General features: G+C 63.9%; 2 protein-coding genes across 2 annotated transcripts in view; one reads left to right on the plus strand and one right to left on the minus strand.

Annotated features, from left to right (window-relative positions):
- Positions 1-9452, minus strand: part of LOC105812928 (lipase maturation factor 1-like) — a gene marked incomplete at its 3' end in the record, with an annotated part of 37910 nt that extends 28458 nt beyond the window's left edge. The window contains exon 1 of the mRNA XM_012647492.1: positions 9281-9452. Coding sequence (XP_012502946.1) covers positions 9281-9452 — 172 coding nt within the window. The remainder of the gene's footprint in view (positions 1-9280) is intronic.
- An 8637-nt stretch (positions 9453-18089) lies between these two features.
- SOX8 (SRY (sex determining region Y)-box 8) lies at positions 18090-21601 on the plus strand. Its single transcript, XM_012647610.1, has 3 exons — positions 18090-18615; positions 19885-20114; positions 20808-21601. Exons 1-3 carry the CDS (start codon positions 18194-18196, stop codon positions 21542-21544), a joined length of 1389 nt encoding a protein of 462 aa, XP_012503064.1. The 5' UTR covers positions 18090-18193; the 3' UTR covers positions 21545-21601.
- Positions 21602-24097: the final 2496 nt, after the last annotated feature.

Raw genomic sequence — 24097 nt, forward strand, 5'->3', positions numbered from 1 at the left:
ACCCCGAGCACAGAAAGACAGAGCTCACGGAGCAGGACAGAACCCGCACGTGGACACCCGCGAAGCACCGGAGAGAAGACCACGGATCTAACTACGTGCAGAGACCACGTTCACGGACTGGAAGAGTCAAAATCATTAAGGAATCAATTCTCCCTACTTTGATCCACAAGTTCAACACAATCTGAACCAAAATATCCAGCAGGATTTTCTGATTCTAAAATGTATGTGAAAGACAACGGAACTGGGATGGCTAAAGTAATTCTGAAAGAAGAACAAAGTTGGAAGGCTCACGTTACCCAAATTCAAGGCTTGCTATAAAGGCTGGGTGCTGTGGGTCTTGCCTGTCGTCCCAGCACTTTGGGCGGCCAAGGCCGGAAGATCACTTGAGACCAGCCTGGGCAATATAGTGAGACCCCGTCTCTACAAAAAATACAAAAATTAGCCAGGCGTGGTGGTGCCTGTAGTCCCAGCTACTCAGGAGGCTGAGGCAGGAGAATCCCTTGAGCCCAGGAGTTTGAGGCTGCTGTGAGCTGTGATGACGCCATGGCACTCCAGCCTGGGTGACAGAGCCAAACCCTGTCTCAAAACAAACAAACAAAAAGACTTGCTGTGAGCAGACCGGGACAGTGTGGCACTGGAAAAGGACGGCCACGTAAGCCGATGGAGCAGAACGGAGAGCCCAGACACAGCCCCACGCGGGTGCAGTAAACGGGACAAACGGACGTCCACTCGCACAGACAAACCTCTGCGAGCACCCTACATGGAAATTCACTCAGAAAGCGCCACAGACCTGCGTGCGATACAGAAACGTATAAACTTGTGGAAGAGCATCTGCGTGGCTTGGGTTTGGCAACGAGTCTTTAGACAACACCAAAAGTATGGCCCGTGACATAAGAAACTAGCAAACTGGACTTTGTCAGAACGGAAAACTTCTGGTCTGCAGAAGATGCTTTTAAGAGAACGACGAGAGCAGCCGCAGACGGGGAGAGGCACCCACGAGTCGCACCTCTGAGAAAGGACTTGCGTCTAGAACGTGCAAGCGACTCAACCTCAACAGGAAAGCGAGCAACCCGGCTTTAAAGGCGGGAAGAACACAGAAGCCGAAGCTCTGAGCAGGCACGTAAGTTGTTTCACGTGAGCGACGTGCAGACGGCAGACACACACATACGTGCACACACATGCACACACGTGCACACGCACACACACGCACGTGAAACGACGCTCAACGCCCCCATCGCTGGGAGATGCCGATTAAACCACAATGTGACGTCACCACACACTTGTCCCAATGGCCAGATTTTTAAAAATTAACGATACCAAATGTTCCGGAGGATTCTGAGCAACAGGAACGGCCACTTGTTGCTGGTGGGAACGCACAACGACGCAGCCACTGCACCGTCTGTGTGGCGGCATCCCGTGCGGGTAGCAGGGCGCCACCGTACGACCAGCCATGGGGCGCTCAGCGTTCACCTGAACGAACACGCAAACCTGCGTGGGAATGTTTACAGCGGCTTCGCTCGTAACCACTAAAACCGAGAAACAAGCAAGGTGCCCTTCAAGGTGGAGACAGATAAACAAACTGCGGCGCGTTCACGTTAACACGACGGAATAATATTCGGAGATAAAAACGCAGGAGCTAGCGACTCAGTCAGCAACGAGGATGGATCTTACATGCACTTTGCTAAGCAAGAGCCCAGACCCAGAAAGCACATGCATGATTCCACTCACGTGAGGCGCTGGGAAGGGCAAAACCACAGGGGCGGAGGACGGATGCGAGCGTGCGGGGCTGGTGGAGGGAAAGTCGCCCACACACCGGCAAACTCAGGGCTCCAATTGTTCCGCACCGTGCCGGGGTCACGGATGACTCTGTGCAGTGTCTAAACCCTCAGCATTGCACATCACACAAAAATGAACTTTAATCATTTAAACATGAATCAACTATCAAAAAAACCCAACTAGGCGGTGAGGACGGAATGCGGACCGTGAGGACGACTCTGACGCAGACGTGTTTCACAGCCACGCCGAGTGCTGGGGGAGCCGGCTGGGCAGCTCCGGGGACAGTTCCCATGGAAAGTGCGAGGACAAGGGCAGAGGAACAGCACACGAACACCGGGCTCCAGCTGCGGTCTGGGTGAACAATTCTGAGCTTCTTGGCAGGGGCACTGGGGTCTCCCAAGCACGGCGAGGACGGGGGGTGCTCGGATAAGCCGGGGCAGGCGAGGATGCGGCGTGCTGGTTAGAGCGAGATTTCGGTGTGGACCACGTTCACCACGGCACACGTGTGGGGACACACAGAGAAACAGTCACGTGTGCGTTAACAGGGCAGTTCGTACGCCACCTGGCGCTGTCCACCAAGAGGGCTAGAGGCGGCGCCACCCCGTAGGAACGGCACCCCCAGCACCCAGACTGGGGTCTCCAACACCAGCCCCAACACACGGCGCCAGCACCCCTGGAGAGACGGCTGACTCCAGGGCTGCGGCAGGAACCACGAGACGAGCCTGCAGCGTCCTGTGGCACCAGAGGACAGGGAGGTGTCCATGAAAGGACAGAGGCGCAGCAAAGGGACAAGGAAACCCCCTGAGAAGACCACCAGTGGCCACAGCTGGGACGAGCTGAGCCACAGGCTGGTGAAGATTCCCCTGGACTCTCGCCCAGAGTATAAAATCAAAGTGCCCGCGTCCGTAGGGACACAAATCAGTGACTGGTGTACAAACCCATGGGGCAGGAGACAGTCTTCCTTACAGAGCAATTCCAAATCGTACCTGCAGACCCCCAGGAGGCGGCACGGGGTCCCCTCCCCTGGAGGTGGCTGGACACAGTGACCAGCGTCCAGAGGACAGAAGGTGGGAAGCGGGGACTCGGCAGGAGGCGCCTGGCAGACACAGCTCAGCCAGGAGACCAGAGCCATGCAGTTCCGGGTGCCCTCACGTGAGACCAGAAGGGCCCCTCGCCGCTCTGGGGTCTTCCCAAACCCCTGCCCAGTCTAATCCCAAGAAAACACCAGAAAGACCCAGTCTGGGGGGCGGTCCACAAACCACACGGCAGGACTGCTCCAACTGCCAAGGTCGTGCAATCTGGGACAGGCGGTCCCAGGCCAGAGGGGAGGAAGGACACGAGAGGACTGAGTGCAGCGTGGTTGCCGGGGTCCTGAGTAGGGAGCGCAGTGGTGGGAAACTCAGAGAGTCAGCAGTTTGACTAGTAATGGTGTGTGTGTGGGAGAGAGGGAGGGGGAGGGAGAGAGGAGGGGGCAGGGAGAGAGAACGTCTCCTGTGAGCCCACTACGTGGCGCCCACTACGTGGCGCCCGGCAGGGACGCACAGGGAGCTGGGACCTGCCCCTTCCCACAGTGCGAGCACTGCAGGCCCCAGGGCTACAAACTGCCAGCCGGCCGGTCCCCTAGAGGTGCTGGGATGGAGAGTGGCAGCGCGTAAACGGGAAGACGGCGGAGACGCAGCAGAGCACAGGGCCGCAGCGGCGGCCACAGCCCTCCTGCCTCTGCCGTGGCCCTTCTCAGCAACGCAAGGACGCCCCACCGCGAGGCCCGCCCTGGCAGCCGCATGTGGACGGACAGTGCCAGCTGCTTCCAGCAGAGCCCAGGTCATGTGTGGGTATGTGCACACATGTGCATGTGTATACGTATGCACGTGTGTGTAAATGTACATGCATGTGTGTGCGTGTGTACGAGTGTGTGCATGTGAGTGCGTGTGCATGTGGAGTGGGGGAAGCACAGATGGCGGCCGGCCGACCCTAACCCGCGCGGGCTGGGGCTCCTTCCACACCAGGACCTAATTAGCAACAGCTCAACAGCTAGACCACGGTTCAGACTGCAATGCCACAGAAGAAAAACAAGATCAAATCTTAAGTTTAAGTTTTAAGCAATAATTCTAAGACAAGACACATAGGAAACTTCCTACTTACCAGGAGAGAATGGAGAGAGACTAGACTTAGGTTGCAGGGAACAAAGCTACTCCAGCTTCCTCCCGCGTCACAAAAACGGCTAAGCAGAAAGCAGAGCGAACGTTTCCGGACGCCACAGGCTCCCAAAGCCAAACCAGCCGACCAAGCCCCTCAGACAGGCGCAGTCACCGCCCCGCGAAGGAGGGTGGCCGGCCGAGCCCCGGAGACCCTGCAGCTGTCACCGGCCTGAGCCTGACCTAGGAGCAGCGGCCAGGAGACACCGTGTCACCTAAGCTGTTTCAGCGACGATGACCTGCAAATATTTACTTAAGATCACACACAAAAAAACTAGTTTGCTCTTTTTCTTTCCACTTCAGATAAACTGCCATAAAACTAAAACAGAATCATCCCAGAAATGTCATTCTCCGCTGGGTGCTTTTTATTTCTGTGGTTAAGTTCCAGGCCTTGGCACGATGGCCTCGAGGGCGCTCCCTCTGAAGGCCGGTGCTGCAGAGCCCAGAGCTCGGCGAGCGGTTTGCTCTGTGGACACGCCCAGGCCTTCCACACAGGGGCCTGCAGAGCCAAGCGGCGCGTGTCCTGTCGCTAGCGTTCAAGCGGCCTGGAGAGAGGGGCGCGCCGCGCACTCTCAGAACCACCGAGCGCTCAGAACAGAACAGAATAAGAGCGGGACTTCAACCATTCCTCTTGGCCCTGTGTCCTCGAATTTTCCAAGGAGCAGCCGGGAGGCTGGCAAACACGGTGCCACGGGTCTGCTGGCCGAGTCAGTCCCGTCCTGGTGCCGTCGAGAAGGCGGAGCCACGGGGGCTCAGCTGAGGCTGGATTTATCTCGAAGAAGCGCGAGACGAGCTTCCCAAAGCGCCATTCAGATGCGCCTCAGTGTACCCCGACGGCGACTGTGGGGAGAAGCGGTGAAGCCCCGGCGACGTGTAGCATGACAGGACGACGGGCCCTGCGAGACGCGCGCCACACACGCGTCTGAACCCGAGCGACGGCGTCGCCAGCAAAACCACCCACCGCTGGCTCTGAGGCCCTTCAGAAGTCGCGTTTTGGGAAGAAACGTGCCCCGGGGCTCGAGGGGAACACGTGGAAGCGGAGGACAAGCTCGGATGCCTCCTGCCGCCCTGGGGAGCCCACGTCACCCGAGGACCACGCCAAGCAGTGGGCCGGGAGGAGCCACTTTCTTCTCTATTTACGCTTCATGAGGGGCATGTTTCCCGTTCCAGCTCAAGCTGGACGCGCAAGGGTCCCCAGCCGGGCCGCTCCGCTTGGCGCAGACGCGGGACTTGGACTGAGGGACGCAGTGAGGCCAGCTCGTCCAGGGATAAGGACGCGGTCTTGAGACTGGACAGCGCCTGAGGCCCCCAGGAGAGAACAAGAGCCTCCCAGGCGCCTTGTCACATGACGGGGAGGTGGAGCGCCGGACAGCGCAGCACCAGTCTGCAGACGCGCGCCCGCCGGTCTCCACAAACGCCTCCCCAGCTGGAAAAATGTCTCCTGAACGTTTGAACTTCAAAGGAAATGTCCTCTCGCTACGCTCAGGTGCGCTCAGCGGCTGCCCGCAAGCCTCTCCCAGCGCGTCCCGGTCTGTTCTCAGGGTAGCTAGCATGCCTGACCGCGCAGGAGTCTCGCCCCAGCCCCGCGGTGGCCGAGCCAGCTGTCCGCCTCGTGACGGAACCGTCTAGATGAGTGGCGTGGCCAAGGTCACACGGCTGGGTGTGGAGGACCAGCTCTGAGCCTCGCAGTTCCCACCGATCACACGCTTCCGGAAAGTTCTCTTCAGTGAACCGGCAACGATCAATCCAATGCCAACCAACTGTACTGACGTTATTTCCAAATAATTTCTCGATTCCAACGTGGCTTAGACACCTCGCCGACATATCATGTGTAATTCTCATCAACGGTAAACCAGTCTGAGTCCAGCCCAGGAAAAGCAGGCACGGATTTGATCGAGTCTCGCTCTGGCGGGTCACTCGCAGCACCCACGTGGCTCCAAACGCGGCTTCACCGACGGCGGCTTTCACAAGCGCAGGAGCCGCCCGGAATCCCACGAGCTCTGCCCCGGCTGCTCTGGGCCGCAGACCACGGACCTTCCTCCGCACCCAGGAAGGGGGGTTTTCAAAGGGCCCAGGGGCCGGGCCGGTTGCAGGGCTCCAGACCAGCTCTTTACTGGACACGCCTCTCCCCGCAGGGCTCAACAGTCTCTACCACGTCCTCCGCTGCCTTCTACCCGCAGAGCCCAGCAGAAAGAGGCTCAGCACTTGAGGTCCGTCTCTAAGACGAGGTGAGCACTTGCGTGTCCAGCCCCATGCAGGGCTCACAGCAACACGCACCGCCCTCCTACGTGTCCCTCGAAGGCTCCAGGGGTGGGCCCTGCTAGCCCCACTCTTCATGAGAGAACACCAGGTCGCGCTTGTTAGCATGACGGCCATCGGGAGGGGCCGTGTCACAGGGCTTCCTGGCCAGGCTGCTCTGTCCTTCGTCCCCAGGGACCCTGAGTGCGGCACTCGCTCTTGGGCTCTGTCTCTGTACACAGGGACAGGAACGGGCCTGACCACAGGAGGGACCAGCACCCAGATACCGCAGCCCAGGCCGGGAAGTCCTACCACGTGAGCTTTTACTCACCCAGATCCAGCCTCTCCTGGCAGCAGCAACCCGTCCGCGGTGCACGGGCGGTGTCAGGTGTCCACTGCCACCTTGGCAGGGCAGCCACTGTCCTCCCAGGGGCCCCTCACGGCCTGAGAGGTGAAGCTGGTGTTTGGGATACGTGGGCTGGAGCCAGGGGCCTGGACCCCAGGACCGTCAGCACTCGACGCACACAGGCCGGCGGCTGAGCCCGCCTCCTCGCTGCCCACCGGGAGGGGGACGTCGCCAGGGGGTGAAGGTGCACTGAGAAGCGCCCGGGCAAGGTGCCACAGCAATGCCTGTTCAGCACAATTAGCATCTCAGGGACGGGGCCGCACGTCAAGATGACAGGCGCATCCTTACTCCGGCCTGCTCCTCAGCCCTGCTGAGACGCGGCTTCCCTATAATAGAACACGCTCCGGCCCCCACGATCACCGCAGACGGCCCAGAAACCATTTCGTGCACGGCCTGAACCACGTGCAGTGAGCGCAGCCCTGGCATCGACACACCCCGACATACCGCAGAGTCGCCTACGGCTGCTGGGGAAGGGCCCCGCGCCACGGACACAAAACCCGGCTGAGACAGGAAGAAGCTTGTTGCTGGCAGCCAACCTCTCGGGTCTGGCTTCAAGTCTTCACCGGGCCTTTCTGTGTTTCTGAAGCAACCAGTTCTCCTGATCTCTCTGTCTTTATTACATGCCTTTGGAGAGAAGCTGCCTGAGGCTAAGCCTGCCTGAGTTCAGCATCTTTCAACGGGAGTTTCTACAGAACGGGTTTGGCTGTGTCTTCTATTACAAGTATTTCTGTAGCCAGAAACATTGTAAAACTCAACCTCGAGTGAAATATCTGGAGAGCCCCTATGGCATTCTGGAAAAACCCTGGGATTCTGTGGGACAGGATGTGGCTCACGGTCCCAGTAAATCCAGAACTTTCTAGAAAGAGGTAAATGCAGGATGACTGTCAGCTTGCACCAGGCCTCAGCCAGAAAACCACATCCCCGGAAGATGGGAAATTGGTTCCTTGATACAGCTGAAAAGCATTGATTCTACCCCAAATATACTCACTCACAAGACAGAAGAAAATGCACATCAAAGCAAACTGCTCCATGCTGGGCACCAGGCTTAAAATACCCGCTTGACCCAGTGGTTTAACATTTAATGGAACAGAGGGTCCCTGCGGAGATCAAAGGCAGCCTCCGCTCCTTGCAAAGCCCCTGCGCAGGGTTAGCGCGAGCACGCAAAGCCGCTGGGGCTCCCACTGCAGTGTAGGCTCTCCTTTTAAAGGTCTATTAAAGTCTCACAGATTCACTTTATCTTGACTTTATCTTTTGCTAAGTGACAGCGCAAACTTTTATAAATGACTGTTCAATGCTGTGCAGGAGAAAGCACCGCTGGGGAGAACTATTGTTTTTTAACAGCTCCAGGCAGGGAAAGTGCTCCAGTGCACGCAGGTGCCTAAGCGGAAGCCCACGTGGGCAACCCCACAGAGCCCGACGGTAGTGACCGCGTCTCTGCTCTGCACTAGGAGGTGGCCCGAGTCGTCACACACAGTGTGAAGCCCAGCCTCCCCCTCCACAGGAATATGCCAGCCAACCGCCCACGCCGCGGGGAACAGAGCTTCTGCGATGGGGACCTTCCTTCCGCGCAAGGACAGCAGGTGAAGAATGAGACAGACACTCCACGCCCACAGCGGACAACCGCGCTGGGCAGCGCCCGGCCCAGCCCCTCTGCAGCCCCAGCCCTCCCACCCCAGCCAGCACCGTCTTGCCTGTGCTCTCCCCCCACTTCCAAGCCTGCGTGGGAACCGCAGGGTTCAGTCTTTGTTACTACTGACAGGTTGGGCCTATGAAACATTTGCGTGTTCACTAACGTCCCCATGACCACGGGACCGGTCCCCTCCAAACCAAAGTTCTGGGTTTTAGGGGGCTGGGCGGGAGGAAGTTGGACACGTCCAGAGGTTCTGAGCCTGAGCTGACTTCCCAGAAGCCCGCTGTGCAGGCTGGTCAGCAGGCAGGCCCCGCACAGCTGCGGCCTGGAGGGTCCTCAGCCGGTGGGTCAAATCCCCGAGGGAGGCGTCAGGCTGACCCCAGTGAAGTCCTCGGCCCGTCGCCCCTCCCCACCCAGCCTCCTCCAGGAACCCTCCCCAAGGAGCAGCTTGGTCGAGAATGTTAGAGAAGAAACGGCCGCGGGACCACCAGAGTCACCTTCCACTCCGCGCCGGGACACGGAGCGGGAGGGGCTCCCAGATTTGGGAAGGGGCTGCAGAGGCCGGGAAAGAGCGGGAACTTCTCACGCCTTCACAGCGGGGCTGCCGCGTGCCGCGGGGCAGCAGGCGCACGCAAACCCCGACCTCATCCCGAGCCGGAGCCGGGTGACTCCGAGGTTCGGGGCAGGGGCCCTGGGGCCGCCACCGCCACGCACAACTGCACTGTGCCAACTTTGGGGGGCACCAGGAGACGACAGCCGGCGGGCGGGCACGGACGGCAAAGGGGGCCGGTGCAGTCACTGCTACGCGACCCCGTCCTCCCCTCCCCTCCCCGCCCCTGCCCGCGTCGCCTCGCCTCGCCCAGACTGCGGCAGCGAGGAGGGGCCGGGTGCGGGGGTTGCGGGGCTCGGAGTGCGGGGCGTGCGCGGGGGCGGAGCGGGGAGCGGGGGGCGTGCGTGGGGTGCGGGGCGTGCGTGGGGTGCGGGGCGCGCGGCGCTGCTGACGCCGGCGGGAGCCCGGGCCTGCCCGGCACTCACAGTAAACGAAAGCCAGGGCCTTCAGGAGCACGATCCTGGTCAGCCAGAAGGTGCCCGAGCGGAGGCGGGCCGGGCTGTCCGCGGAATCGCGGCCCGCAGCGGGCGGCGGCCCAGGCGCGGGGTCGGCGTCCCCGGTTTTCCGCTTCCTCAACGACGCCTCAGGCGCAGCCATTGCTCGGCCGGCACGGCGCATGCGCGGGGAGGGCCGCGCTCCCAGACGTCCCGCCTCCGCACGGGAGGCCCCGCCCACAGGCCGAACGCCCCGCCCACAGCGGAGTCCGCCCCCGCCGGCCTCTCGGACACTGCGGCGGGGGGACCGGGGCTGGGTGCGGGAGGGGCGCGTGACAGACCCCGCTTGCTGGTTCCGGCCGTCGCCGTGGAGGCCCCGGCGCGCTCCTGCCCCGCGTTCCCGGGCGGGCGCCGTTCCCAGCGCGCGGGGCTGTGGGCCTGGGCCGGGCCTTACAACCCCCCGGAACCTTCCGCCCGCCGGGAGCCCCAGCCTGGCCGCTTCCGCCGCCCTGGGGCCCGAGTGCCACCGACCTAGTGCCACTGACGGAGGCCGCGCCCGGGGGAGTCCGCACTCTGACCTGGGCGCTCAGGCCCGCGGCGAGGGCGGCGGGGCAGGGCCGCAGGTCCCTAGGGGTGGAGGTCCCGGCCCTTGGACACACGCAGGGCTTTCAGAAGGAAATCTTCGAGGTGTGGGTTTTTCCTTATTTATTTGTGAGAGCTTTTTACATATGAAATGCTCTTTTGTGTGTAATGCAAATGTTTGCCCTGGGTTTGTTTTTGTTTTTACAGCTTTTCCCAGCCTCTCAATTTCATTCCCAGGGTTTTGACATAAATCATTAATACTTGCATGGTCAAAGGATCGAGCTTCATTGCTTGTTTAATTATATCTTGACCACCGCAGTGTGAGCCTCAGGAGGACAGGGACTGGCTGGACCTTGGCTCTCCCAACACCAGCCCAGCGCGGCAGCTGCGGGGACCCCTCCCCAACCGCCAGCCTGCCCCGTGTTGGGCGACAGCGTACGTGGACAGCTCACAGTGTGACTTTAAGCTTCCTTTTCTTCTCCACGAAAACCCCTCCCTTGGGAGCCCAGCTGCGAGGTGGGCTGTGTAAAAGGGGTTGCGGTGGGCGGAGCACGCGTGTTCCGGGCAGGGCAGTGTGCGCCCCAGGATGGCAGGAACAGTTAGCCCAGCCTGCGCCCTGCACCCAGTCCTCCCACGGGACCCCAGACCCGCACCTCCCCGCCCCTCACTCACCCCAGCTGCAGGACTTCTGGGTCCCTGCCTGGATGCCAGAGCTGCCCAGGGGACAGATGGCCAGGAGGGACGGCTCTAGCATCAGGTGTGACCCTGGGTGCTGCATTTCAGGTGGGGGCAGTCTCACAAAGGGCCCCTTTGTTCCCAGCGTCCCCTCGCTGGGGCTGTGTTGTCCCCCCCGGAAGAGCACAATGGGGCATTGTGCAGCGCAGAAAAGGGCCCTTGTTCCGCATCCAGTGCTCCAGGCTCCGGCTGTGCTCCGGGCTCGCTCTGGGTGTGCACAGGGCCTGCAGGGAGCTCCTGCGCTGAGTTTCCTGTGGGGCCCGTCCACCACCTAGGGCTGGGCTTGAGCCTGGGTCACGTGGGGCAGGGCCTGGCCAAGGACAGGCTCCGTTCTTGCCCGTCCCAGCCCGAAGCTGATCCAAAGTGCTCTGGGGTATCACTCAGCCTTAAGAGAGAAAGTTCTGACACTCTACAGCATGGGCGAACTTCACAAATACCAAGCTAAGCGAGACAAGACCAACACGGAAGCCACGTGATGTGCGATTCCATTCACGTGAAATGTCCAGAACAGGCACATCACGGAGAAGGGAAGCAGACTCGCGGCTGCCAGGGCTGGGGGGCGCGGGAAGGACTGTTTAGTGGTTGTGTTTCCTCCTGGGGCAATGAAAACGCTCTGGGACTAGGTCTGGCGAGAGCTGTGCCACAGCGTGGATGTGCTAAACACCACCTGAAACGCTTAATTTTATGCTCTGTGAATTTCACCCCGATTAAAAAAAAAAAGTAAAACGAAAACAAAACAACAAAAGACAACCCTGCACTGGTGTGGCTGCAGAGCCACCGGGCCGGCACTGCTGTCCCCTGCCTGAATGGGTCGTGCCATTTACACCAAACCTGCTTCATCTGCACGAAGGAGCATCTGGCAACTTAAAAATAACATTTAGACACGGGTGTGCCTCACTCCCTAAGACCGTGCTCCACTTAGAAAGATAGAAACCTCTGCAAACCCAGACCAAGCTGCAGCGCCGGGAAGATCCGTGCTGGGGAGGGGGGCCACCTGCCAGGCGGGGTCTCTGAATGTGTCCTTTCTCCCTGCAGCTCAGCGCCCCGCAGGCCACAGGCGGCGAGGATCCGCCCACGGGAGGCAGAGGGGCTCCTGAACTCACACCGCAGAGCAGAGACCATGTGAGAAGAGGTCCAGCTGACAGGAGAGGCTGCCCCAGGGCTGCCCTGGGCTTCGGGAGAAAGCAGGAGGTGCTTCCTTGAGTGGAGGCGCCAGCTCAAGTGGTGGACGCCCAGGGTGGGACCCTGTCTCCGCTGTCCCGGCCTCTGCCAGCACCACCCCCAGGACCGAGGCACACACAGCCGGGGGCTGGCTGCGCTCCCAGCAGCTGCGGGCCGGCTTCACAGCGGAATGAGCCCCTGTCAGCACCTCGTCCAGCTGTCCCCCCGGCACCCCGGCCTGGCAGCTCCCGCCGCATCAGGGCCATTGTCCCTGACGTTCAGTTGCAGCTGTCTCTGGCACCCACAAGAACCCAGCTTGGGCCCGAATCTAATCGTGCACCCTTCATTTACCCCAATTTTTCATGTCTTAAAATCTGTTTGAGGGGGGCAGGACCCGTCGATGCTAACCCTTCTGGAAGGGCGGTCAGTTCAGGCAGATGCCGCCGTGGCTGTCCAGTGGCCAACACCCCCGGAGTGAGGCTGGCAGGTGCGGTGGGGGCGGGTGAGCAGGTGTCATGCCATTTGCCGGCCGTCCTGGGACGGTGACTCACGGGCGGCTGTTCTGCTTGGCCCGGTCTCCTCCTGCACCCTCGGCTCCGGGCCAGGAGTGCTCCTGCCCCTGTACCCCAGAAGATGTGGCCCCGTGTAGCCCCGCGAGCCGGCAAGCGTGGTTCGTAGGCAGAGTGGGAAGAAAACCTCCTAACGCAGTCATGTTCTCCGGCTGTGGGGTCCTGTGGCAGAAAAAGAATGTGTTTCTCCTGGAATTCATATTCTGAACTGGAAGAAGTCTTGGAAATTGCCCCACCCAGAGGTCACAAACCGGAAGCCAACGGGCTGCACTGTGCACACAGAGAAGTATCAGTCAGTCAGTCAACAAACACCACACAAAGCCCGCCGAAAAAAAAACCCCGGAAAAAACAGCCCACGGGAATCGGCGCAAAGGCAGACCCAGGAATCCCGTGTCTCCTGCACCCCCCACAAGCCTCTGGGAGCAAAGCTTTGCTGCAGACTCTGGTTTGAGCCTCCTGACTGCAGCCCCTCGAAGCAGCACCATCTGTATTGCTGAGAACCAGCTGCTTTCCTCCACTTTGCCAACGTACACGCCTGAGGGCATCTTAATCAAACCTTCCTTCAGCATGTTCAGAAAAATAAATACTTGGGAGACAGCAGAGATCTTTTCAGAGGGTGTGTTTTAATTTGCCCGTGGACCTAATGATTCTCTGGAATGTTCCATCATGGCAGAGGAGGTCAGCACCCGAGCCGGGCAGAGCCCCCTCACTGGAAAGGGATTTTTCTTTGTGACGTGTTTATTTCGAGCCAACATTTTCCTCCCTAGTCATACTTGAAACAGGTCTGCTCTGGCAGGTTTCAAATTTGGGCATTTTGGGCAAGAAGCCTCATTAAATCCGAGAGTCGGGCTTGGAAGGACGGACACTGGTCGTGGCAGCCTGTTTGGGCCCAGAAAGCTGCTTTTCTGAAGTGAGAGTCCCGCCAGTGTCCCGCTTCCCTCCCGCCGGTGGGCCTGAGAAATTCTCCACAGGCACTGGGGTGGCTTCTCCGAGGAGCTCATACCCGGAAGAAGAGCCTGGGACCAGGGTGGACTGGGGGCTCAGAGATGGGCTGGGGCCCCGGATCCAGGGGATGAGGCCCAGAATGGGGCTGGAGGTCCACGTGTCTATCACAGAACCTTCTGGTGCAAGGCACAGTCGGGGAAGGGAATCTACGTTATGGGACGGAAACGTCCGGAGCAGGGATGGCTCGACCCCGAGCCTCAAACATCACCGACAGACTCGGCTTTCCTTGTGGAAGGTGCCTCCGTGGTTCGCTGCTCATGGAGGCCCCTGGCCCCGCCTGCAGGTGTTTCTTGGCTGCAGAAGCACCTCTGCCTGCCATGGAGCACGCAGCGCCAAGAGCTGACGGCGCTGTTGGTGTCCACTCCACCCCGACCCCCGACCGAGAGGAGGGGCGCATGGGGCACAGCAGGGAGTGTGGGGACCCGCTAGCGGCACGGGGCGATGGACGCAGAGCAGCGGGGACCACAGCAGTTCCCAACGCATCTGTGATCCGTGCGCGCACCTGCCGCTGGGGAGAAATGAGCGCTGGGCCCCCCCCGGAACCCTTTCCTAGCGGGACGGCCACCCACGAGTGTGGGTCCATTTATCAGGGGCTCTCGGTGCACGGAGGGGGGCAGGGCTGAGGACGTGGAGGGACAGGCGCGGGCAGCTCGCCCCGCCCGGGCGCTGGAACACTCCGCTCCCGCAGGGCCAGGAACGAGGAGCACAGGGTGGTTTCCGTCGTGTCCAAGGGCTGCAGAAAGGGCAGGGAATGGACAGGGCCAGTCCCGAGCAGACGTCACCCCGAGCAAGGGGCCAGCCTTGACCCAGACCATGACTCGGGCCCCAGCTGGCACCATGAGCACCCCAGGGACGCCACGTTAGGAGGCTCAGCAGAAGGCTGTTCCTGAGCCCCGCGAGCCTGGTACCAGGAGGCAGCTCCAGAAAGGGGGACCCCGGGTGGAGCCCGGTGAGCCCCTCCGGCCTCTCCAGGGATCCGCGGGGCAGGCGGCTGTCTCCACCCAGCCGCTGCTCAGAGCTGTGCACCCATCGCTGTTTCGTCTCTGCAACACCAGCCGGTAATTAAAAGCACCAATTAACGTCCGAGGCCTCGCCGGGATGCGACGCCAACTGCCTCTGAGCACAGGGCCAGGAGGCCAGGCCAGGGCTGTGGACACACGGGCCACTCCACCGGCCCCCAGCGCTTTTCCCTTGGAGTCCGCACAAAACACGACGCGGCCTCGCTGGGCCAGGCGGCTGGTGGGCGGGACCACAGGGGACCAGCAGGGAGGGACAGCCATGCCGCTCCACGAGGGCACTCGGCCATGCAGCACAACACACATGCTGTGCACACCCCCAAACACACAACAGACACCCACCACACACACAAGTAAACACACGGCACGTCACACCGCTGTCCACACACAGCCTTCCGGGGGCGCCATCCCTAGAAACCCACGAGTGGGCTGTGTGGGGTCTGTGGCCTGGAGGCCCCCACGGGCCGAGACTGGCCTCTCGGGGCGCGGGCAGCACCCTCCAGCCACACCCCTTCTGCGCAGGTGCCCTGGGCGCCTCTGCAGGGTGGGGGTCTAGAAACCTCTTTCCTGTCAACTTCCCACACCTGGTTCCAGTTCCACTGCTCAGACCCTCTCCCTGAAGCTGCTGTGAGGGTTGTGGGGGGGCCTGTGCCAGCCCAGCAGGTCCGGGAAGGGAAGAGGGAGTGAGGGGAGGGGGAAATGGGGCCCACTCGTGAGGACGTGGGGCCCAAGACGTGGGTATAGTGGTGGCTCCAACAGCTGCCCCTCAACTCCTCAACCACCAGGGCCTCTATCATCAAATTCCCTGTGCTCGGTGCTGTCACAGGGCCTTTGCACATGCCGCCCACCCCGGGAATGCTTTTTCTTGTCTCCATGAGGTTGGAAGCTTTGGGTCTCAGCCTAATTGTCAAAGGCTCAAAGGACCCTCCCCAGACCATCCCTTCTTACAGACCCCCCATCCCGCCCAGTGACAAGGACCTCTGCCCTGGTGACACTACTTGTTTGTTGGCTACCTCCCCTGCCCCAAGGCCCCAAGGCCAGCATCTTTGGGACGAGTATGGAGTGCCACTACGGAAAGCCCCCGGCACACAGCAGGTGCTTAATCAATACTTGGGAACACATGGACCGACCGTAGGCATCTCCGTCTCTGAAAGCCAGGTCCCTGGGTCCACTTAGGAGCTAGTGGCCGAGGGCAGAACTGAGTCAGCACTAACAGAGGGGGAAGCCCACACTGCTCTGGCATTGCCCTGCGGACTGCAAGATGGACCAGAGACCAGTCTGATGTCCCTGCACCCCACACGGGGCTCGAGGGCCTGGACCCTGAGCTGGGTCAGGAGGGGCCAGGCCCTCTCTCACACCGTGTTCTGGGGACGTGCAAAGACACCCTCTGGGCCAGCCGGGCCCACCCCTGGCGGGGACCGTGCCCCTGCCCACTCACCCCCAGTGGCCTGCACAGGTGTGACAGGGCCACCCACCGGCACCTCCTGCCAGCCCCTGGGTGGTCACCGCAGCCCAGGTAGGACCTTGGACGGCCCTGACTGACCACTGTGTGACCCGGGCCAGGCGCTGGACTCCTGGGCTCTGTGTCCTCTCCCCCAAGGGTCCCAGGGGTGGGGACATGGGTGTGGTGCCCTCCTCGGTGGGCAGGGAGCCATCCCGCACACCCACAAAACCACTGCGTTGTCTGCCCCGGCAACGCGGAGCCCTGGAGACCTGTTGCCCCAGTGGCACCCCAGGCCGAGGGAGGGGTGCAAGTCTACTCCCCAGGGACCAGGGCGGGTGTGAGAGGCAGTACCTTTGGGCCAGGTCCCCCACCCCTGTCCCCTCCACTTAAACCCCTGCTTTCAACTGCCGGGTCCAAGGTCTGGCGAGAAGGTCCCTGGCTCCCCTGGTGGCACCCCGACTCAGGCCCCCATGGGTTCTGCTGCGCAGACCACTGAGGACCAAGGCAGGGACCTGGGTGAGGGGGGGCTTCCTCATGGAGCAGCAGCAGACTGGTGGGGAGGGGTCTTCCTTGGCAGGTGACAGAGCCAGAGGTGGCAGATGGCGGAGGAGAGGGCAGCACAGCCACTCTGGTACCCAGTTCACGGGGAGCCTCCCGGCGCACAGCTCACCTTGGTGGCCCTCCCCAAGGCTCCCCACGCCCCACCCCCCGTCAGCCCTGTGTGCCCAGACAAGGGCACCTTCCCCTCCACCGCGGGCAGGTGGCAGGAGTCTAGCCCTAGCTCTTCCGTCCCCAGACCCACGCTTCCCGGGAAAGGCCTGCCTTGAAGCCCCAGCTCCTGGACATGGTGCCACCCGTTCCAAATGTGAGGCTGCGGGTCCGGGCAGCCCCGGGGCCACATCTCCCCGCCCGCCAGAGCGAGCCCGAGGTTGGCAAGTTGCAGCGCGAGCCGCCGACTTGCCGTTTGGGAACACCAGGCCCTTCTGCCGGCCCGGTCGGAGGCGGCGCCACTCCGGGACTGCGGTGGCCACTGGCGGCCACTGGCCCAGGCGTAGGTGACGCGGGAGCCGTGCGCGGTTGGGGGACCTGGCACCCTTGCTTAGGGTCGCCGGGTCTCGCGGGATACACCTCGGGGACGCACGAGTCCCGCGTCGGCCGCCTAAGGGGCCGGCGTGGCTGTCGCCTCTCGCGCGTTGGTCGGCAGAATCCGGGCCGCGCTCGAGGACTGCGGGCCTGGGGCCAACTCGCGGGGGCGGCCGCGGGCGGGGACTCGCAGCAGTGGCTCGGCGCTCGCCTCGAGGGAAATGTCCCCTCTCCGACCCCGCCGCCCCCGCTCCTCCTCTCCAGGCGCCCCAGGCGCAGAGGCCAGGGCGCTGCCTCCGCCTCCGTCGGACCACCCAGAGCCGCCGCGCCAGAGGGCCTGTGCGCCTCCAACCCCGGGGTCACACCCGGAAGGCCCTAGGCCCCCGCGTCCGGCCACGCCATCCGCCTGGTGGCCTCGGGGACTCGGCAGCCGGGGTCAGCCCAGGCCCCGCCCAGCGCTCCCGCCCCTCCCGCCGCCCGGCCCGGGACCGCGCCCCCGCCAGCGCTCGCGCCCGGACGGGGAGGGCGACCTGGGATCTCCCGGCTCCGGGCGCGCGTTACCTGGACGTGCGCTGCCCGCAGGCTCGGAACGGCTGGCGGCTCCCGCACGTCGCGCCCGCGCGGACGGGGAGCCCGGGCGTCGGCGCTGCGCGGCTGAGCGGACCCTGCCCCGGGCCGCGGGCAGGCGACGGCTGACCCGGCGCCTCTGGGCTGCGCGCGAGACGTCGGGGCTGGAGACGGGCAGAGTGTGTTGGGGGTGGCCCCGAGGACCCGCTGCCTCGCTGAGCGTGGGCCTGGGGGCGGGACACCCAGGAGCGGCCACGGGGCCGCAGAGCCCCCGCCCCCCTCCGGGCCCCCTTTTTCCTTCCCGGTCCCCCGGGAAGGGGGGCTCGCGGCGCGGGGAGGCGGGAGGGCGCGGGTCCTGGGATGCTGGGCGCGCCGGGCCCACGTGGTGCGGCGCCGGGCGGGGCGGGCGGGGGCGCAGCGGGAACCGCGGAGCTTCCTTTATGGGTGGGGGGGCGGGGGCGGCCGAGCTCCGCCCCCGTGGGAGTGGGGAGCGCCCCGGCCAATGGGGAGACGGGTGGGGGGAGGGGCCTCGGGCTCCGCTTAAAGAAACTTGTTGCGGGTCTCGGAGCCCGGACGGAGCTGCGGCGGCGGCGGCGGCGGGGGCGCCCGAGCTGGGGAGGCGGCGGTGGCGACGAAGGTCGGGCCACCGCGCGGCGACCTCGGGTCCCGCAGCGGCCGCAGCGCAGCCCGGGCGCCGGCCCCGGTGCACTTCCCCGTGCGCGCCCCTCCGCGCGCAGCCCCGATGCTGGACATGAGCGAGGCCCGCGCGCAGCCGCCCTGCAGCCCGTCCGGCACCGCCAGCTCCATGTCGCACGTGGAGGACTCGGACTCGGACGCGCCGCCGTCGCCCGCGGGCTCCGAGGGCCTGGGCCGCGCGGGGAGCACGGCAGGCGGTGGTCGGGGGGACGCGGCCGAGGCGGCGGACGAGCGCTTCCCCGCCTGCATCCGCGACGCCGTGTCTCAGGTGCTCAAGGGCTACGACTGGAGCCTGGTGCCCATGCCCGTGCGCGGGGGCGGGGGCGGCGCGCTCAAGGCCAAGCCTCACGTGAAGCGGCCCATGAACGCCTTCATGGTGTGGGCGCAGGCGGCGCGCCGCAAGCTGGCGGACCAGTACCCGCACCTGCACAACGCGGAGCTGAGCAAGACGCTGGGCAAGCTGTGGCGGTGAGTGCGCTGTCCCCGGGACGCGTGGCGGCGGGGAGCGGGGACCCTGGCCGCTTGGCCTCCGGCTGCGAGCGGGGCCTGGGGGAGCGCGGGGGCTCAGGGGCTGCAACCCCACGCCGGCCTCCTCCGGCTCCGCGACCCGAGTGGGAAAGCACCCTGCGGGCGAGATCCTGCAGCAGGCGTGGGTCTGGGCCTGCCGGGACAGCTGTGGCATGTGCGCCCCTGTGGTATGTACGCTCTCGGGCACATTGGCCAGCTCTGGGGACATCCTGCCGGGGGCCGTGGCTGGCACCGCGAGGTGACCCCCAGCCACTGTGAGCGGGCCAGGCGCGGGAGGCGGCGTCCTGCAGCTCCCGGGAGGAGCCCTTCTTGGAAAGGGCTCCCAGGACGCCCATGGGAGGGAGTGGGGCCGGCAGGTGGACGGGGTGCCAGCTGGCCAGCTGCTGCCTTCCCCACAGCTTCGGCCCCTCCCGGCCACCTCTGTGCCCGCAGCAGGGGAGGATGGAGGGGAGACGAGGAGGGAGCTGCGGGGCCGAGGCAGGCTTTGTGCACACGCCGTTGGCAGAAAGTAGGACACGCAGTGGAGGACTCGTTGCCGGGAGCAGGCCACCCCCACCAAGCGTCCTCCACCTGGGTTTAAAATGGAAGTCTGTGGGTTTGGGGCTCTAGTTCCCTGTTTCCTGCTCCTCGCCTGGTGAACGGAGGCTTGGAGCTTTCAAACCTGCCCTTCCTGCCTTCTGTCGCGACCTGGGGCACAGCCCTGCTCCCCTGAGCCCTGCCGCGGCAGCTGGACGGGAGCTGTGCGGAACGTGTGTTCCGAGGCGCAGGGAGGACAAACGCCTGGGTGTCGCCAGAGTTTCTAAGTCTGGGACCCGAGCGGCTGCAAGCCCGCTGCCCGCCGGGTCCAGCACAGCTCCCGGGAGGCCTTGCTTTTGTCCACAGTGTAGTTCTAGGCTGGGTCCTGCCTGCCTCCCTCAGAAAGCCCCAAAGGGAGGGTACAGACAGGCTTGGGAAGGGGGGCAGTAAGAGGAGAAGTCAGAGGTTTGGGGCCGCTCCTTTGGCTGGAACAGCACACAGCCCCCCAGGCAGGCACCGCAGCTCCCGCCTTCTGTTCTCCGCGAGGGCTGCGCCTGTGGCGGCTTCCCGGGACAGGGTGTCTCGTCCTTTCCCTGCACCTCGGCCCTCGGCCCTCGGGCCTGGCCGTCGCCGCCAGCCCCAGGGTAGGATGCGTGGGCCCCTGGCCATGCCTGTGTCCGCCCTGCCCTGCAGCTTGCTGAGCGAGAGCGAGAAGCGCCCCTTCGTGGAGGAGGCGGAGCGGCTCCGTGTGCAGCACAAGAAGGACCACCCAGACTATAAGTACCAGCCGCGCCGCAGGAAGAGCGTGAAGACCGGCCAGAGCGACTCGGACTCGGGCGCCGAGCTGGGCCACCACCCTGGCGGCGCCATGTACAAGGCCGATGCCAGCCTCGGTGACGCGCACCACCACGGCGACCACACAGGTGGGCGCCAGGGCCCCGTGGCATCTGAGAGTTGGGTGGGGGGCAGGTAGGGGCGTGTCTGGGTGTCTGGCCGGCGCCAGGCTGAGCCACGGCGGTGGGGGCGGGGCTCACTGCCAGCCCAGCGCAGATGCCCAACAGGGAGCCTCCTTCCCTGCCCCCCAGCACAGCTGGTTCTGACCCACCAGGGGGCTGCCCAGCCGTCTCTGTTGGCTTCCCTTGGTCTGGTGCCCCAGGAGGTGGGTGTTTTCAGCGGGGCCCAGCCAGACCGGCTGTGCTGACAGGAGGGCAGCCGCACGGTGGCAGCCCCAGCCCCAGGGTCAGACGGGCGGGTGGACTCCTGGAGCCCAGCGGCCTTGGCCACGTTGGCTGGAGCCCGGGTTTGCTCGGCAGTGCCGGGGAGGAGGTTGTGTGTGGCTTCGCCGCGGCTGCCGCTTGCCGCCCTCTACCCCCACCATGGTCTCCCGGGATGGGCCGAGGTCTTCCCGTAGAACTGCGCTTCACGGAATTTTCTCGGCCGAGGAATGAAGTCTGGGTCTGACTTTGCTGGCATTTCTGGGAAATGTAAAGAAACAAAAAGCCGTTCATTCGTACCTGCGGCAGTTAGCTTGCGGTGTCCCTCCCCTCGTGGCCGGCCGCGGCCCCTCCCGCGCCCACAGAAGGAGCATTCATCCCTGCAGTGTGCTCTCTCCGCAGGGCAGACCCACGGGCCGCCCACCCCGCCCACCACCCCCAAGGCCGACCTGCACCAGGCGGGCGCCGGCGGCGGGGCCAAGCCGGAGCTGAAGCTGGAAGGGCGCCGCCTGGTGGACAGCGGGCGCCAGAACATCGACTTCAGCAACGTGGACATCTCCGAGCTCAGCAGCGAGGTCATCGGCAACATGGACACCTTCGACGTCCACGAGTTCGACCAGTACCTGCCCCTGAACGGCCACTCGGCCCTGCCCGCGGAGCCCAGCCAGGCCACCGCCGGATCCTACACGGGCGCCTCCTACTCTCACCCCGGCGCGTCCCCCGCGTGGGCCCACAAGGGCGCCCCGCCGGCCTCGGCCTCCCCCTCCGAGGTGGGCCCCCCGCGGCCGCACATCAAGACGGAGCAGCTGAGCCCCGGCCACTACGGCGACCAGCCCCACGGCTCGCCCGGCCGCGCCGACTACGGCTCCTACGGCGCCCAGGCCAGCGCGACCACGGCCGCCCCCGCCACGGCCGCCGGCTCCTTCGCCGGCTCGCAGTGTGACTACGCCGACCTGCAGGCCTCCGGCTACTACAGCCCCTACCCCGGCTACCCGTCCGGCCTCTACCAGTACCCCTACTTCCACTCGCCGCGCCGGCCCTACGCCTCGCCCCTGCTCAACGGGCTGTCCCTGCCGCCCACCCACAGCCCCACCAGTAACTGGGAGCAGCCCGTGTACACCACGCTCACCAGGCCCTGAGGCCGCCGCGCCCTGGAGGGGCTCCCGCCAGCGGAGGACAGCCTCTTCTCGGCCAAGACAGGCCAGGCCCCGGGTCTCCCAGTTGTGGGCGGCTGCCGCGGGGGTCGCCCGCCAAGTGCCTGCCGGAGCTGCCAAAACGCCTCTGTCACCGATGGCCTGAGGCCTGCAGGTCTCCAAGCCTCGGCTGAGGGACGGCCCTCTCTTTCCTTCCTCCTCCCTCTTTGAGGTGACTGGAATCCCGAAGGACAGCCACTCGTCCCTCCTCTGTGTGGCCGACGGACTCCGGCTGCTGGGGCTTCGTCTCTGTCCGTGCGAAGCAGCAGCACAAAGGACGGGAGGCGCGTGGTCTCGGCTGTGGCTGCCCGGGCTCCAGGCCTGCCTGGGCACGGAGACCCCCGGCACCGACGAGGACACTCCCGGGACGGCGGGTGGTGTGTCGCACGCTCGGGATTGGTCCACGCGAGCGAGCGCCGGGACCAGCCTGTGAGACCCTGGCGCTCTTGTAGTCGGTTCTCCCGGGCAAGGTGTGGCTGTGCTTAACAAAACGTCTCTCTCTTTATTTTATTTTTTGGCAATTTTTATTTTTGAAGCTTAAACATGTTGTTTTCAAAGCTGTTAAAGATGTATTTATGTTCCATGTTATTTTATCTTTAATTAATGAAGTAGTTTGTGCAAAGAGTAGAATTTAAGACAAAATGGAAGCCGGGAAGCTTGCTCGGGGCCGCTGGGGAGGAGGGTCGCAGCCTTGGCGGCATCTCAGTGCTCAGATTTGGGGCGTTTGGGGAGGACACCTGCCCCGCCCTCTGCTGGGCAGCCCCCCCCCCTCCCGCTCGGTGGCCAGAAACCCTCGGGAGGAGAAGGGGTTGCCTTGCAGCGTCTATGGCCAGGTCGGGTGTCCCGGCGCCCAGGGTTAGGTTGGGGTTTGGGAGGCAGGGCTGGTCCTGCCCGCAGTGTGCCAGGTGGCAGAAGACAGGAATTTCCGGGGGAGGGTGGCTTCAGAAACGCGAGGATCTTGGCTGCAGGCACCCGGCGCCACCTACCAAGCTGTGAAACTAAACCTTCTCCACTAAACGTTAGGTCCTTAGAGTTAGAGGAGAGAAGCTGATTTAGCTACACTGCTTCTGCTGTTCGCTGAGCATATGATAACCGCCTACTTCGTGGAAACTCGTGCCTTTAAAACTTTGTAAATTTAAATACATCTGAGAAGTTGCTTCTTTTTACTTTTTCTACTTTTCCTACCTTTTTCTAGAAAAAAAAAGAATTTTTTTTTGCACCTCTCTCTGGGGGTGGGGGACCGTGGCAAACTGGTTTTATGTGATCTGTTTCTCGGCGCCGCGTCCGGGAAGACGTGCTGTCTCTCGCCCACTGGAATGCGCTAGTTTCTGACCAAGCAACACTAACTTTTGTACAGATCAGTTTGATAAAATTAAAAAAGTGCTTTTTATCTACGTGGGCTGCGTTTTGTGTGTTGCTTCCATGAGCTCCGGCGGTGAAGGTCTGGTGCTCTCGGCACAGGCTGGGCCTGGGCTCCCTGAGCAGGCCGACGCAGGGTCCCACTGAGGCAGGGCAGCCCCTCACCCCGCGAGGCGCCCGCGGGCCTGGGGTCTCAGTGTACCCCTCCCCGCCCTGCCGCAGCCACCTCTGGGAAGCAGGGCCGCGTCTCCCTTCTTGGGGGGCCTCGGTGGGCACAACGGGTCCAGGGGGGCCAGATCGGGGCCGTGTTTTCCCCCCCAGGCGAGTCCCGGAGCCGGTTCTGGGTGGCTGCGCAGCGCTGGGAGCCGACCGCATTTTTCGGGCCCTGGCAGGGAGCCAGGCTGGGAGCGGGATAAAAGCCGCCCCGCAGGGACCGGGCAGAGCTGTCTGGTTGGAGGGAAGTTTCTAGGGAGAAAATGGTTGTGGGGAGTGACAGCCAACGGGGACAGCCTCGTCCCCTTGCCAGGCCTCCCGGGCGCACGGCTGCTCCGGGCTGGGGCCGCCACTTCTGTGCTGCGCGGACGCGGACGCTGCCTCTCAAGGCACCTCCGTCTGGGGGTGGGAGGATTGTGCCTCCTACGAGAACCCAAACAGGAGGGGCAGCTGCATCTGCAGCTCTAATGGGGTGGCCCGGTGGGGGCACCCAGCCCGCCCCTGCCCGCCCAGCCGCCCCCTCCCCAGCCCACTCCGGGGCTCCCGCTCCAGGCCCTCCAGTGGCCGCGTGTGAGGAGAGCTGCGCGGCTTTAAGAGGGTTCCTGACGTCGGCCGTGCCAAGCCCCCCAGGTGCGGGGGCATCTGGGGAGGGGCTGCCACCGCCAGGCTCCCGATGCCACAGCCTTCCCGGCCCGCGGCCTTCGTGGAACCGGCCCAGCCTGTCCTGGGTCCAGCCAAGGGCTGTCCGGGTCCATATGGCCCTCTAAGCTACGCGTTGACACCCCGAACCAAGGAAAACCCCAGGCGCCCGGCTCGCTGACAAAGCCAGCCGGGCCCCGCCCCCGCAGCCCGGGATCCGCGCTGGGGCCTGCCAGGTTCCCAAGGGCTGGAAGGCCCTGAAGTTTTGTTTGGCCTTGGCGGGGCGCC

This window comes from Propithecus coquereli, unplaced genomic scaffold (assembly GCF_000956105.1).
Source record: "Propithecus coquereli isolate 6110/MARCELLA unplaced genomic scaffold, Pcoq_1.0 Scaffold27, whole genome shotgun sequence".
Classification (NCBI taxonomy): domain Eukaryota; kingdom Metazoa; phylum Chordata; class Mammalia; order Primates; family Indriidae; genus Propithecus; species Propithecus coquereli.

Coding starts and splice junctions, on each gene's coding strand:
- SOX8 (XM_012647610.1), top strand. CDS start 18,194: ATGCTGGACATGAGCGAGGCCCGCGCGCAGCCGCCCTGCAGCCCGTCC. Junction 18,616..19,884: donor ACGCTGGGCAAGCTGTGGCG/GTGAGTGCGCTG, acceptor CCTGCCCTGCAG/CTTGCTGAGCGAGAGCGAGA. Junction 20,115..20,807: donor CCACCACGGCGACCACACAG/GTGGGCGCCAGG, acceptor CTCTCTCCGCAG/GGCAGACCCACGGGCCGCCC.